The sequence below is a fragment of the Octodon degus genome, unplaced genomic scaffold (genome assembly GCF_000260255.1).
Source record: "Octodon degus isolate 3935 unplaced genomic scaffold, OctDeg1.0 scaffold00118, whole genome shotgun sequence".
In the NCBI taxonomy this organism is placed as follows: Eukaryota; Metazoa; Chordata; class Mammalia; order Rodentia; family Octodontidae; genus Octodon; species Octodon degus.
The window spans coordinates 6,912,909-6,927,850 of NW_004524694.1; the positions used below are offsets into that span (position 1 = coordinate 6,912,909).

A 14,942-nucleotide genomic window follows, 5' to 3' on the forward strand; every position below is an offset into this window, starting at 1 on the left:
GGGGTTGGTGGATGCTGGTTAAATGATTAAAAAAAAATAACTAGAGTTGCTTGATGTAATCTTTCATTTTCAAAAAATGTTGAGAATATATATGAAAGATTCTAGCCATGAAAATGGTAATTATATGAAGTAATGCATATGCTAGTTAGCTAGCCTTAAGCATTTCATAATACATATATATTTTGAAGCATCATGTTGTCCAAAATAAATACATTGAATTTTGTTGATAAATTACAAAGAAATACATTTGAAATTTTTTTAAAAATTACACAATCACAGAGGAAACAGACTTATATACTCACCAATACATGTAGGTAAGGAATCATTCCACTGGGCTAGAGAATTGGGCACTGTGTCACACCTAATTGCTAAGGATCCATGGAGAATATATCCTGGATTACATTCAAAAAGAACCAAAGAACCAACTGCAAATTCATTGCCAATTCTCCTTCCGAATCTTGGTTCAGGCACAGAACTGCATTGTGTAGAACTTGTTCTAGGAACCGCTGTGTAGAAATAATTGTTAGTTTTAATTTCCCAAAATAATAGATTCCAAAATGTAACTCTACTGGTTTCAAAATGGAACTAAACTGGTTTCAAAGAAATTCACATTTTTTCCAGAATTGAAATTAATAATTTCAATACAATTCTAAAAGTTTTAAGTTTCATACTAAATAAAACAAAATTTAAAATGAAAAATGCCATTGTCATCAAGATTTTTTTGTTAGAAATTTTTAACTCTCAGATCTGTAAATATACTAATTAATTTTTTTATCTCACCAAAATCTTACTAATATACAATGTAATTTTAGTTAGATTTTGCCTCTATGGGACTAAAGTCCATTTCCTTAAAAGGTGAGATACTATATTAAAACCACATGTGTCAGGGTATGTTAAATAATTTTATATCTCTTTCAATATTTTGTCCTTAATAACATGGATTTTAAGGAAGCAAACATTTTTAAAATTTATTTTGTAGCATATTTATAAAGTTTAGCTCTCAAAACATGTTTGTTATTGATAACAATAAGTACATTCAGTTAAAGCAGAGTATAAGTCAGACAGATTAACAACAATAAAATTTTTATTTGATTGATCAAGAAATATAAAATTTGAAATTAATTTTTAAATTTTGTATGTCTTTCAATTGTGCCTTTTAAATTTAGTTAAGCAGAATGATAACAGGATGTTTTTTCTTTTTAAAACTCAAGGAATATGATTAAAGAGATTGACAACAGCCAAAAAGAGATATGATGAATTCCAAATTGATTGATTCATTTTATAAGATTTGAGTAAATGTAACAAAATTTTAAAGTGCCTTTTTAAATTCATAATACCATAATTTTTATAGGGGAAAGTACTATTGAAAACAGTATGATATTATAGTCAGCAGATCAATGGAGTAAGACAGTTTAATAAGAATATCAAATCACAAGTGTTTATACATTTCTTAAGAATGAAGGTCAAGGTACATTTGAGTACTGCCATATGATCAGAAATACTTCAAACAAAATAGTTCAAGTAATTGCTTAGCTTAACAATACTGTGAAAAAATATCTATAAAAGCAAGAAATTATAAACTTCTAATTGTGCAAAATCATTAATAATCAGGAAGAAAGTTTCCATCCTGAGATAATAAGAAAGCACAATTTTAAAATGAAGCAATGATTTCCTTGGTATAGCTAAATATATTAAAATAAAAATCTGTAGAGTTTTAACTTAGAGTGCCCGACTATGAGGACAATAGAACAGGTGGGGTGAAGAATTCTGGGAAAACATAGATGTTTTGAAAACAGTATGTTGGGCAGGAAGAAGGTACATTCAAATTGAGGATGGTAGTGGCAACAGGAGATTTTTTGTTTTGTTTTGTCTTACTTTGGTCAAGAAACAATGCTCTAGGCCAGGAAGGAAGGGCACAGCATGTTTTATCCGTCCTCTATGGCAATGAGGACTGACTCGTCCAATAACTGAACAAAGAATGGAAACTGGTATCATTCCTTAGTGTGCTGCTAGACCACAGGGTCACTTACCTTGGTACACAAAGTGAAATCCCTTAGCTGTTATTGGTCCAACTGAAGTAAATCGAATTGTGATCTGATTACCTGAACTCAGTGGAAGTGATTCTCCTACTCAACAAAACAAACACTAAGATATCATAAATAATTTTCATTCAGTAATCCTAACAAATTCTATTATTTCATACTCTCGTTTGAAAATGTAACTCTATGTTCCATCAAATTACTTTAAAAATATCCTGCAACTAACAATATATTTCCTTTGGGTTTAGCTTAATTGCAATCCTGTTAGCAGAAGATCTCAATTACATACTGGATGTACACTGTACCATTATTCAAATAATCCTTAAATAGTTTACATTATATTGAATACCACAGATTGTGATAAATATTATATTTACTTAAGAACAAGCCCAGAAAATAGTTGCTACTTTTTTTTTTTTCTAGCTCCTTAGTTACTATTAAATTGTGTTTCTCTTCTTAAAAAAATAATAGACTGCTTTCAGTTTACTTTATCTCCAGCGTGGATGACATAAATCTCAACTTTCTCTACAATGCTAGTAAGTCAGGCTTTAATTAAGAACTGATGTATGGCAGAGCTATGAAAGGATACCTGAGTGGGATCCCGAGAGGGAAGATAACAGAGAAGACTGCTGAGTTGGCCCATCATACACCTCAACAACATCGTGGAGTGATGTCTGGAAATGTACAAACTGGCCAAACACCACTGATCAACAGGAACCAGGAGAAGCAAACAAGTCACCAACCATCCAAAAACAGAAGCAAAAATAAAAAAAAAAAAATAGAAAGAGGAGGAGAGAGAGAACAAAGTATTACAATATAATAGTCATTCGCTTTGAAAACTATCTTTAAAAGAAGATAGGTGCCAATTGGTTGATATTCTTGACACACGGGATTCAGGTCATAAAAGTAATGACCATGAGCTAAAGGTCATAAAATGTTAAGACGCATATTTAAAAAAAATAAATAAATGGTGATAGCACTTAAGATGGATCAAAAATCACGAGGTTGTTGTGTTCAAATACTTGATGGTAAGAACTTTTAGATATTTCCTGGTGGTAGTTTGATTCTTTTCACTTTGTGACTCTCTTCTCTTTTTCTAATTTTTTTCCTCCTCCTTTAGACGAGATAGACAAGGCTTTGAACCAAGGGACTGTTTCTAGGTTCTAACAGTAGTTTCATTCAAAAAATATCAACATGTGGTTCAGAGATCGTTTTCAATGCACATTCTAAGCATTGCTAGACATTCACTGCCAATCTTCTGTCAAACAAAAAAATTATTGATGCTTCCTCAATAATTGAAATATTATAATTTTTTTAAAAATTACTTTCTTGTGGTAAGCACAGTTCTTGAAGTACTCCCCAAAAGACCTTTTAATGACATTTTTGTTTCATTGTGTACATACTCTTGTGTAGCAAAGTTACATACAGAATCCACCCAAATTGCTACTTTATAGAAAGAACCCATCCAGAGCAGAAATTAGCTTGTGTTTTATTTTTTTAAAAAAACATTAAATGGTAACAAGTTACTCTTAAAAATGTTTAATTGACTACAAAATGCATGGGGCTTGAAAGCATAGGCAGTTTAAAAAATATTTAAATTTATTTATTAGAAAGATAACTTTCAAAAACATGTAACAACACTAGCTTAGAATACTCATTGTGAGCATGTAGCCATACATATTTTTAAACTTCTCCATCATAATTTTACACTTCAAATCAAGTTTCCTATCATCCTGTGGCTGTCCCTCTGAATGCTTTTCAAATCTGCCTGAAACATGCTGTTCTGCAAGTGAGCTTAGGGATATGGACAGTAGTGTACACAGAGCTACACTCGTGCTGGCCTGCGGAAATAAGCTGGTGGTCTCAGTCCAGTTCTTTGTCACATGAAAGAAAGTGGTGACACTCAGATAAAGCATCACTACTTTAAATAATTCCTGGATACCAAATGCTTGATCTTGGTAATGATCTTTGTTAAAATATATGCTAGAAGTTGTGAAAACAAATTTATATTATTAGTAAACCAGATACCTGCAGTAAATTGGTTTAGTCATTTACATGTTAGGTACAAATTTGGGGATCTGATCTTTTTAAAACATCCTGAATTCTGTGCAACAAATCCAATCTACTTTTAAAATAACACTCCCAAAGTAAGAAGAGATATTGTTTCCAAGCTTTTCACTATTGATGTTTGGGTGATCTGTTTGCAAATGTAGCTTTAAAATACTTTTTATATTATAAGCAGATATGACCATGATTTACCAAGTGCCAAAATAAACTATACCGAGCCTTGTTATAGCAAGCACACTGGAGCAAGGCATAGCTTATTCTTTCTTAAATCATGTTAAAAACTTGTGTCAAATAACTAAAACTTAACAGTTTTTAACTCTTTCTCCCTAAATATCTCATATAAGGGCCTCATATAAGATAAATCTATCTATCATCTATCAGCAGCATAAGTGCCTGCCTGGCAAGCGAAAGGTCCCAAGTTTGATCCCCAGTACAGCCAAAGAACAAAACAAAACAAAAACAAAAGCAGAAAAAAAAAAAAAAGTATATCACGAGGAAACATTTTCATTTTTGAACAAGCCACTGCATTTACTAATTATTTGAAACAAACCAAGTACATTTATCCAAGAGTTTTTTCTGGGTGGGGAGGGGAAACTGGTTAATTTTTTCTTGTTTTTCAGACTCATCACAATTTGTAATCTGCAAATTGAAAGTGTTGAAATCATAACTATTAATGATACAGTCATTAATTTAATATTTTTGCATCCTGTTGAGTAATACAACAATACAACATGCTCTTTTGCATACTACCAATAGTTTAGGTTATAATTTGTTGTAATAATTCTAAGATGAAGATAGAGAGAGATAGTTAAGGGTGCAAGAGTTAAGGGTTGAATCTTGCCTTATTAATCAAGGAATAAGGTATTTGAAATATAATTTAACTGCATTAATATGGGCAATTGAAATTTTAAATTAGAAATAGCTTTTATTAAAAAAGTTAAACTATGAAGATATTAAATTTTTATACTGAGTACAAATTATAAGTGTAATAAGATACTTTATAGCATTTTAAGTTGAGAACATTTGCACAGTGATCTAATTTGTTATATGTATTAGATTATTTCTTCACTAAACTAATGTTTGTAATCCCATTTTCTCAACCAGAAATTTTAAGAATTAAGTGGCACCTCTAGTTTCCACATTGTCTGCAATTGTCTTAATTTATTTTGCCTTCTTATATAGAGGAAATAGGAAGACTTTTCTTTCAAAATGCTGAAAATATTTGAAGCTGCCTGGAGGAAATTAATGTAGAGAAAATCTGGCAGAGATTTAACAGGGACCTAAAGTTGACAGGTTTTATTTATTATTACTTTTGTAAGAAGCTATCTGGCACAACTATGTCAACTTTTGTCTAGTAAGCAGACTTATTTTACATTTATTGCAAATTCCTTTATCGTCTATCAATCTATCTATCATCTATCAATCTGCTTTTATCTGTCATCTATCTATCTGTGTATCTGTTTTCTACCTGATCTATTTGCCTAACTCAGTGCAGTTTATCTATTATTTTTAGGATCTGAATCTACAATGTTCCCCAAAGACTTCCTCTAACTTTGGTGCAATTGCGCCTGAGGGCTCGGGGGTGTGGCTGGCTCAGGAGGCCTGGGACTCTTCAGCGGATGGGTCCACTTCAGAGTGCATTGCTCAACTGGTGCATTAGGAGTGGGCTTCATTGGATGAGGTCTGTCACTCCAGGGACTCAGCCTTGAAGGGCGTAACTCTCTTCTCTTTGCTCTCTCCTGTCCTCCCCCACCCCTCATCTGGCACAAGGTGAGCAGCTCAGCTCCCCAGGCCCTTTGACTGCCACACTTTCCCTCACCACAGTACCAGAACAAAATGAAGCCAGTGGATCTGCTCTGCTATAACTTGCTCTTCTCAGATATTTTGTCAGAGCAACAGAAATCTAGCTAACACAACCGTCTACAATTTGGTTATCTGGAAATGGAGTCTGAGACAGAAGATCCCAGAGGAGTGGAGACCGGCCTGGCTACAGTTACTTGAAGGCCAATCTGAACTACTAGTGAGACTCTGTCTTCAAAGACAAAGACAAAGGCAAAAGCAATGTGTTTCTTTGTATTTTCTGTGGGTCATTGTAATCTTATTGTGTACCAAGTTACTTAACTGAAAGTTATAGAGAATGTATATGTGCATGTATGTTTTTACTAGACACATATTTTGTGTTTCTGTGAGAAAAACATGATTATAACCTCTTTTTGCAAGCTAACATTTCCCGTTGATCCGCACACTGATACATCAGGTAAGGGCTGGGCTAGGCTTTTGTTCCAGCAACTGCAGCTAACTGCCCAAATCTGGTCAGATTTCATCCTACAGCACATTTAGCAACTAACCGGGGTTCTGTTTCTTGCCTTACAAGCAGAGATGACGCATTTGCTCCTCCCCAGGGTGGAGTCCTTCTCTTTCTCAGAGAGGAGGAATTTAGATATCAAAAGCATGTAGCTCTCAAGTATAGCAGGAGCTTTAAAAGCCAACCAGTTTCCTAAGGGAATCACCATTTTAAATGATTATTTCCCTGCTTAAATCTAATAGACATTAAAGGTAATGTTCTTAACTCTTTTGTTAAAACATCTATTTTCCTAAGTTAAATGTGGTATAAGAAGCCATAAAAAGGAGGGAAAGGGACCCTAGTAAGATTAAAAGCAACACACAAAATATTCCTAAAAATAACATTTACAAATAATCTGTTTTTCTCTACTACTGAAACTATTTATAAGCCTCTGAGTCCCATAAATTTTATTCTGGAACATAATTTATTGACTCAAACAATATTAGTGGATTTGACTAGAAGAAATACAAGTAGGAGTTCAATGTTGGGGTTGAAAAGTGAACTAAAAGTGACAGTACCATTTCTCTTAGATGCTTCCAATTATATTTGTGTTTGCTGAAGTTGTAGCTTATCTTTACTGTACTTATTATAAAAAGATGTTATGTTAAGCTCTCCAACTGATGGTAAACCAACAAGTAGGAAGTTAGGGTGCATCTTTCTATGCAGATTATTAATCCCTTACTTGCTTAAGTACATGCTTCAATGTGAGTCATCATGGACAATGTTTGGAGGTATTCTAAGGTGCGTTGGTGAAATCTGCAACTGACTTTTAAACACCACTAATACCTTCTTAACATACTTCTAATTTAGATACTGATAGAAAGTTTATCCCAACTTTAAAATTTTATATTAGTTCATTTTCTCCATGAAAAGCAAGTCAATTCAGAGTGACATAAAGCACTGTGCCTACCTACTCCTCTTTGTAGAAAAAAAGGTTTATTTTACATCCTAATTTTTTAATATCATGCCCAGTCAATATGCAGAAGGTTTCCAGTTGTGAGAATGGTTTGTATGGCGTAAATTTTTCATTTCATGAAATCTTCATTTTCCAGTTTCAGTAAGCAATATTTCCTATTCTACAACAAACCTTGTCAAACACACTTTCTGTTCATCAGATTCACCCAACTCTTAAGACCTTGTCTACTGGCTTAAACCATCCTAAAAGCAAATCAATAAGCGATGACAGCATACCTCAGAATCTGCAACAGAACTCCTGAGCTTTAGCACAGCCACACTGCCGGATGCTCGGCATGGACGAACAATCTCTCTAAAAGCATTACGGAGATGAACAGCACAGTACACAGGGGTGGCCCAAAGCACAACGCAACTTACCAAAATGGGTCCACGCTTGTAAGTGTGCACATGTGCTTAGCACTTGAATGAGTAAGCGTGAAGAGCTTCCCTTAACACTAAACTGCACTCTGAAACATTGCCAAAATATTACACCACTGCTGACAAAGACAGCTTGCTTGATCAAACTGTGATCAGGCTCCAGGGAGTCCCCTTATTGCGATGTTCTTACTGCCATGCTTGTCTTGGCACTGTCTGGACTTAGCAAGCATGATCTGCTAAGTTGGTTTAGCAAGAATCCTCCACCCTCAATACCGCATCGCCATCTCCTGGTGCCGTCCCAACGTGATGTTTGATCTGTCTAAGTTGCCTTGCAAGAGTCCTGCTCAGTTGGTTTAGCTGTGAGGTTCACTACTGATGTTTCCTTTTAGTAAATTTTTACCTACTGACTACTACAACTACACCCTCTTAGTGTTCTGTAATTCATACATTTTTGTTGCATTAGAAATTGATCACAATCTTTTCATCTACTAAGGAATGCTACAGCAATAGTACTTATATCCATGTCCATAGTCTTGGATAAGCTAGCCCTTCTGCCCTTTCATGGGGGAAATAAATAATTTTTCTGAACACCATCTAAACAAGTTAGTCCCATTTAATTTTCCTGCCACTGAAGTTACTAGCTAGTTATATAGGGGCTTACTGACTTAGAAACTAGTAACATTAAGTGGGGATAATAAAACAAATGTGGGCGTGATTACTGTTATTTAGTGATCAGGATCAAAATTATCAAGTCACATGAAACCCGGGGTGGCAGCCCATGCCTGTGAGCCCAGCACTCTTGAAGACTGTGGCAAAATGACCATAAGTTTGTGTCTAACTGGGGTAATTTAGTGACTTAGCAAGTCCAAAGTAAGACTAGGGATGTGACCATTGGGAAGCTCTGGGTTCAATTCCCAGTACTGAGAGAGAGAGAGAGAGAGAGAGAGAGAAAGAGACAGCAAGAGAGAGAGAGACAGAGACAAGAGAGACAGAGACAGATGGAGAGATGGAGAGACAGAGAGAGAGACAGAGAGAGAGAGAGAGAGAGAGAGAGAGAGAGAGAGAGAGAGAGAGAATGAGAATGAAGGAGACTTTCATCTTTGTTTTTGTCTTCTCATCTCAGAAGAAAATCATTCTCAGAACATCCCAATCTAGTAGCATGCAAATCTGAGAGGGGGAAATTAAACTTGTCATCCAAATAGGAAGCTGTTAAGGGAAACAGTCTAGCCACTTCTGTGGCCCATGGTGAATGGTAAAAATTAAAATGAGTGAAAGGTTGTGACAAGCTCTCTCATGACTAAAATTTTTACTGAAGAAGAGTTCAAATTTGGAAACTGGTAGTTGTAGAAGTCACATTTAAAACAGTGTCAATGAAGGGCCGGCCAGATAGCTCAGCGGATGAAAGAGCCTGCTTAAGTGGATGCAGGGACTGGACCTCGATCCCCTGGCCTGCTCTGCCAGCCCCGCCCCAGGGCGCACTGAAGCATGGCGGCAGAAGGCTGAAGACAGGAGGATCACTGTGAGTCTGGCCTGTGTAGTGAGACCCTGTAGAGTCTGTACTAAATACATAAAAATAAATAATAAAATAGTGCTGATGTGCTGAAATGGCGCATGAAAAGCCTCCATCACAAACAAAGAGTTCTACACAAAAGGTGTCTGGGGAGGAGAACAAATGGAAAAATATGATAAATTCCTTTTAGATCTCAGCCTGAATCTCAATACGCCTGTTATTTCTTTCGCAAAATCCACACTTTCTTTTTTCTATCGCATGCTCTTTTTTGGAAGACTACATTGCTCACTCAGCTGGTTTGTTACTCTGTGAAAATTTTTGCAAGAAACCTCCCGTGTTGGACCAGCTTGCATTTTATTCACCAGCACAGCACAGCCAAAAGCACGTGCACTCCCACTACCAGCGTGGAAATGGATGCAACTCAGAGCTGAACGTACAACTACACTTGCTGAGCGGTGAAAAAATAAAAACTCACTGTTGGTGACAAAAGATATCAAAAAGTTCAGTTAGATTGATAGGAAAGTTGCCTTACAATTTTAGCCATCTGAATATTTAAATATACAATTTTATTTAAAACTAGAAATACACAATTATATAGTTTTGCACAGAAATTTAGGAATCTAACCATATACAATGTTGTAGCAGGACAGTCCTATGACATTTTTTTTCTTCTCTTGTGTTTTCATTTATTACCCTTTTTTAAAAAAACATTTACTTGAGAGACAGTATAAGAGAAATTGATATGAGATTAGAAGCAGTATGTGTTTAGAAGACCAGAATGACAGGCATTCCAAGCATGGCCCTAGTATTACACATTGCTGTTTTCAGTGCAGTTGCTTAGTTCACAGGTATCAGCATATACAGTTAAGCAGGGTCAGAATTCTACCAATTAACTGCTAGTTTCAAAAACCTGCTGATGAATCTCAGGATCATTGCATTAACCATCTCCTGCATATAAACGTATGGCTTTGCCACATCATGTTTCCTAGCTTTTCTCCTTGCCCTGTCTTCATTATTTAACTTTAAGTTCTCACTTTCCTTTTAATTATGTTATAACTTTCTATTTTTATTTCTTCTTTTGAGTTCTTACACTAGGGAGACTATATGATATTTATACATGTGGGTCTGGTTTATTTCACTTAGGAGGATATCTTCAAGTGGCATCCACTTATATATGAAAGCTTCTCTTTATCATTCTTTATAGCTGAGTAATACTCCATTGTATAAAAATACCACATCTTTTTCACCCATTCCTCAGGTGATGAGCATTTTGGTGGCTTCCAAGGTTTGGCTATCAGAAATTGTGTTGCTATAAACATTGATGCACAAATATCACTGTGATATGATGTTTTCAGTTCTTCTGGGAAAATTCTCAGTAGGGGGATAACTAGATTGAATGGGATTTCCAGTCCTAGTTTTTTAAGGAGTCTCCATATTGATTTCCATAACAATTGTACCAGTCTACATTCCCACCACATCTGACATTGCCAGTTCTACAGATAACCCACTACTATTATGGACTACTGGGCTATATTGGATTATTTTGCTGAATTCACGCACCTACGATATTTAAATCGCAAAGGAATACATGTCTCTGACAAAAATAAACAAAAAAAGGGGAGATAAATGAAGGACCATTTCGTATCTGTATATACAAAATAGTTAGGATAGATATCCAACTACTTTCTCTTAATTCTATGAGAAGAAAGATTTGTACTAATAGTGTTTGGACAGGATATCATGTCTACATGTTGTACGAAGAATAACTACTACGAAGACAACAATATGCATTGTATTAATTACTGTAACTGTCTTACTAACCTGTTTTGAAACTGTCTCATTGCTATTTGTTTCTCAATAAAATTAATAAAAAAATAAAGATACAATTTTAGGCAGATTTTGTCACTCATATTATTCACTGGCCGAATACAAAAAGGCTTCTGTTTTAAATCAGTGGCATGTGCAGACCTCTGGTGTCTCCATGTCCCGTGTCATGTAAATTTCCTCAGTGTGTAAACAGCCATGGGAGTTGAAGGATCACATAGGTGTTCCAGGATTTTAAAGACTTTTTCATTTAAAAAAATGACAAGGTCTTCAATTAAAACTTGATATACTTAAAAAAAAAAAAAAAACTAAAAATAAAAGCTTAGCATTATCAAAATTTATCTTCAAACAAAAGCTTTTCAACCAGAAACACCAGTGCTTTTAAATCAGTCCCAAATCAAATCAGTGCAATACTTTTTTTTTTTTTTTAATGTATTTTAGTACCAGGTCTCCAGGGTCTCCAGGGTCTCACTGCATAGATCGGACTCTTAGTGATCCTCCTGTGTTCAGCCTCCCAAGCGCTGGGGTTGCAGGCGCGTGCGACCACACCCAGTCTCCAAGGCCATCTCTGCACGCCCTGGGGGCAGGGGCGGCGCAGCAGGCAGGCCTGGGGATCGAACCCAGGCCGCGGCGCTCTGCCTAAGAAGGCGCTTCAGTCCGCTGAGCTATTTGGCTGGCCTTACTACTTACTTTTAAAGTGGCAATTGCTGCTAGAAAAGTTTGCTGTATTCTCTGCTATAATAAGGGGGTTCAGCAACGCTTTGGAACTTGTTATATTTTCTGCATAGCAGATTCGGATACTCAAGGTTACTGTTACAACACAACTGTAGTAAACTATTAACTCACAAGGAAATGCTTGAGGTTTTCATTACTGTAAAGAAGGTGAGTCATGTTCATCACACGGTAATTATCTACCTCCGAGCTCTTGAAAATTCCCTGCGGAAACCTGGCTCCGCCTCACTTCCCAAGGCCGAATTTGCCCTCCGGCTGAACACCTAGAAGTGCCAGGTCAGCAGCTCTTACAGTCTAACAAGATCGGGCCAGCTCTGAAAATAAACACACCAAACCCTTAATATGCATCGCTACTTCGCAATAACTAGAGAATGATGTTGCAGTTCAGCGTTCACAAATTTGACTACAGTGGTACCCGATGAGCCTATAAATTGGTGACTCCAGCAATCGTGTTCTACTGTAAACTCTAAACTCACTGCAGTAAATATGATCCGACATGATCTTCCTGCTTGCAAATCTTCTGTGATGCTTCTGTCAATCCATGAACAAGGCTTCCTGACTACATTCATAATATCTACATCCGGGCTTCAGGCTTCTCCAAAGCTGGCTTCTTGCCTGTTCCATGACTCCCCCACCCCACCCCCAGCCCACCCCAGTACCGGGGATTGAACTCAGGACCCTGAGCTTGCCAGGAAAGTGCTTTTTCTACTGAGCTATCTCCCTGGGCCCTCCATGACCATTTGCCTCCCACCCAAATTTCAGAACTGCCTATTTGACAAATTAGAAACATATACACAGTACAAAAATCATCTTATGGCAAATACAGTGCGATTTTCTTTGATTATTCCAGGAGCAAATATCTATTCAACTGCAAGCCAGCCATTTATCTGCAATTTGGCAGTTGTAAAATTTCCCAGAAGCTGAGAACTGATTTGATTTTTAAAAGCAATGAAATCAAGAAAACCACAATAAGCAATTCGATTGCATATTTAAAAGGAAATAGGAAAGGAACACGAGAAGCTTAAAATGTTAGTGCATTTTATTAACATTTTTACTTTTAACTCATTTTTCAATTTGTATGTTCTCAGTGTTTTGGGTTTTTTTGGGTGGTGTGGGGTTCCCAGGAGTGGAACTCAGGACCTTACACATCCAGGCAGGCGCTGCACCACTGGGCCAAATCCTGGGCCTCATGCAGGTTTTTCTTTAATCATTCCCAAGGTTTCCTTCCTATGCATCTTGCTAAACATGTCTGCCAAGCCTCTAGCATGCCAGAGGGATGGAGGTCAGAAAAATATCCTCACACGAAGTATAATTTGAATTAGTGAGACTTGTTTATTATGACAATTTTCACAATTGTTTTAAGTGAGCCAAATAGTAAAATAGAGGGCCATGAGTTCATCACCCACTTGCAACACTTATCAACACTTTGTCCATTATGTTTTATTTGCCCTCGTGGTCACCATCTGCAACCTGGTATACCTTCAAGCCACCCCAACATTGTATCTGGTTTTGTATTCGTGTTTCTGTATTTTCCTTGAATTGTGAAGGATTTTTTAAAAGTGGCTACAATGTAATGATGAAATGTAGGAAAATCAGCAATGATTTTTTAAAATTTTATCGAATAATTGATTTTGCTTCCAATTTTGTCATTTTTCTCCACAAGGGGGAGGAGGAGGAGGTAGTTGTCATTTTCCAGTTGGTTTGTTCAAGTCAGAATCTGACAAAGTCCAGACATTTCATTTGGTTAACATGGTACAAGAATCATGTTTATTGTGTGGAGTCCCCAACTCCCATGGCAAAAGATGGTCTTCTTTTAAGATGCAGAGACTAAAATAAGATAAAATTCTACCATTCAAAATTTCACTCTTATCTAGTTCTTGTCCTGAGAGTTAATTTGACGCAGTTAAGGGCAAGTGACCACATGTCTGTCCCAAGGCAGGCTTTAGTGCTCGCTTCAGTAGCACATATTCTAAAACTGAGGTGGGGGGCACCTCTGGAAATGAAAGGGCTGCTGTGTGAGAATAGTCCCTGGCCTCTGTAGCCCCCAGCTCCAATCACAGATGCTCGGATTCTGTTTTTTATATGAGCTTTTGGCAAAAATTCAGCATCTAGGGCCTGGAGAGAAAGCTCTATGGCTCAAGCCCCTGCCTAGCAAGCACAAGGTCCTGAGTTCAATGCCTGGAGACAAACAAGCAAACAAATGAAAGAATTAGCGCCCATGCCACACTCATGGAACTCGCTGCTCCCCAGCTCTTTGCCCAGCTTCTGCTCATCACCACGGCTGTGCTACAGCATGGCGCCCTCAAACATCAGTGCTCCAAATTCCGATGCTTCAGGGTGAACTGGCAAGATTTCCAAGCACTTTCAAAAACGTATGGAAGGGCATGTTATAGAACGAGATTTCCAAAAGTGTCCTCTGCCTCTCCAAAATGTTGTAGCAACACAAAGTGCCAGGCGCAGAGACCGCCAGACTCATGTAAAGGCAATATGGTGGGAAATTTATTGTGCCTGGGTGCAGGCAGAAAGAAGGCGAATAGACTCTGTAGGGGACAGAGGAGTGGGCCCCTCTGTCAGGACAGCAGGCCTGAAACTTTTCCTAAAGTTCTCTGGTTGTCTTGCACCTCACTGGGCAAAGTCCTTGAAGTATCTGTTGTTAGTTCTTGGGCAGCTCCACATGTCCCCCAAAGGTCCTGGCACCTCCAACATTTCTTGTCCGGTTGTAACTCCTGTCCTGTCTCATGCTGTGTCTGGGGATGACAGCCTCTGAGCTGAGTCCCCTTCTGAGAATGGCGCCACTGCTGTGGCAGTGGGGCAGAGCCAGCTCCAAGTGCAGCTTTGTAGTCACCACCAGTCTTTCTTTGCTTTCTCTTGGGCTCCAGTCTAATAAGGTTTGATCATTTACATAACAGGAGGAACCGCAATCATATTTGGTCATGTATATATTATATGTGATATATATGATTTAATAGTTGATATATATATGATATCTCACATATGTCATGTTCTGATAGTCATATTCCTAGACCACAGTCCACTAGAAATGTTTAATTAAAGTGAGAAAATATGCTACTGTGAGAAATTGAGAAAAAGGAAT

At 37.1% G+C, this 14,942-nt stretch overlaps 1 protein-coding gene across 1 annotated transcript in view; it reads right to left on the bottom strand.

Annotated features, from left to right (window-relative positions):
• The window catches only part of Csmd3 (CUB and Sushi multiple domains 3), a 1,279,636-nt gene that overhangs the window by 173,196 nt on the left and 1,091,498 nt on the right, over positions 1-14,942 (bottom strand). The window contains exons 36-38 of the mRNA XM_012516661.2: positions 2,629-2,742; positions 2,031-2,126; positions 303-506 (exon numbers count right to left, since the gene is read on the bottom strand). Of these exons, the coding sequence (XP_012372115.2) occupies positions 303-506; positions 2,031-2,126; positions 2,629-2,742 (414 nt within the window). The remainder of the gene's footprint in view (positions 1-302; positions 507-2,030; positions 2,127-2,628; positions 2,743-14,942) is intronic.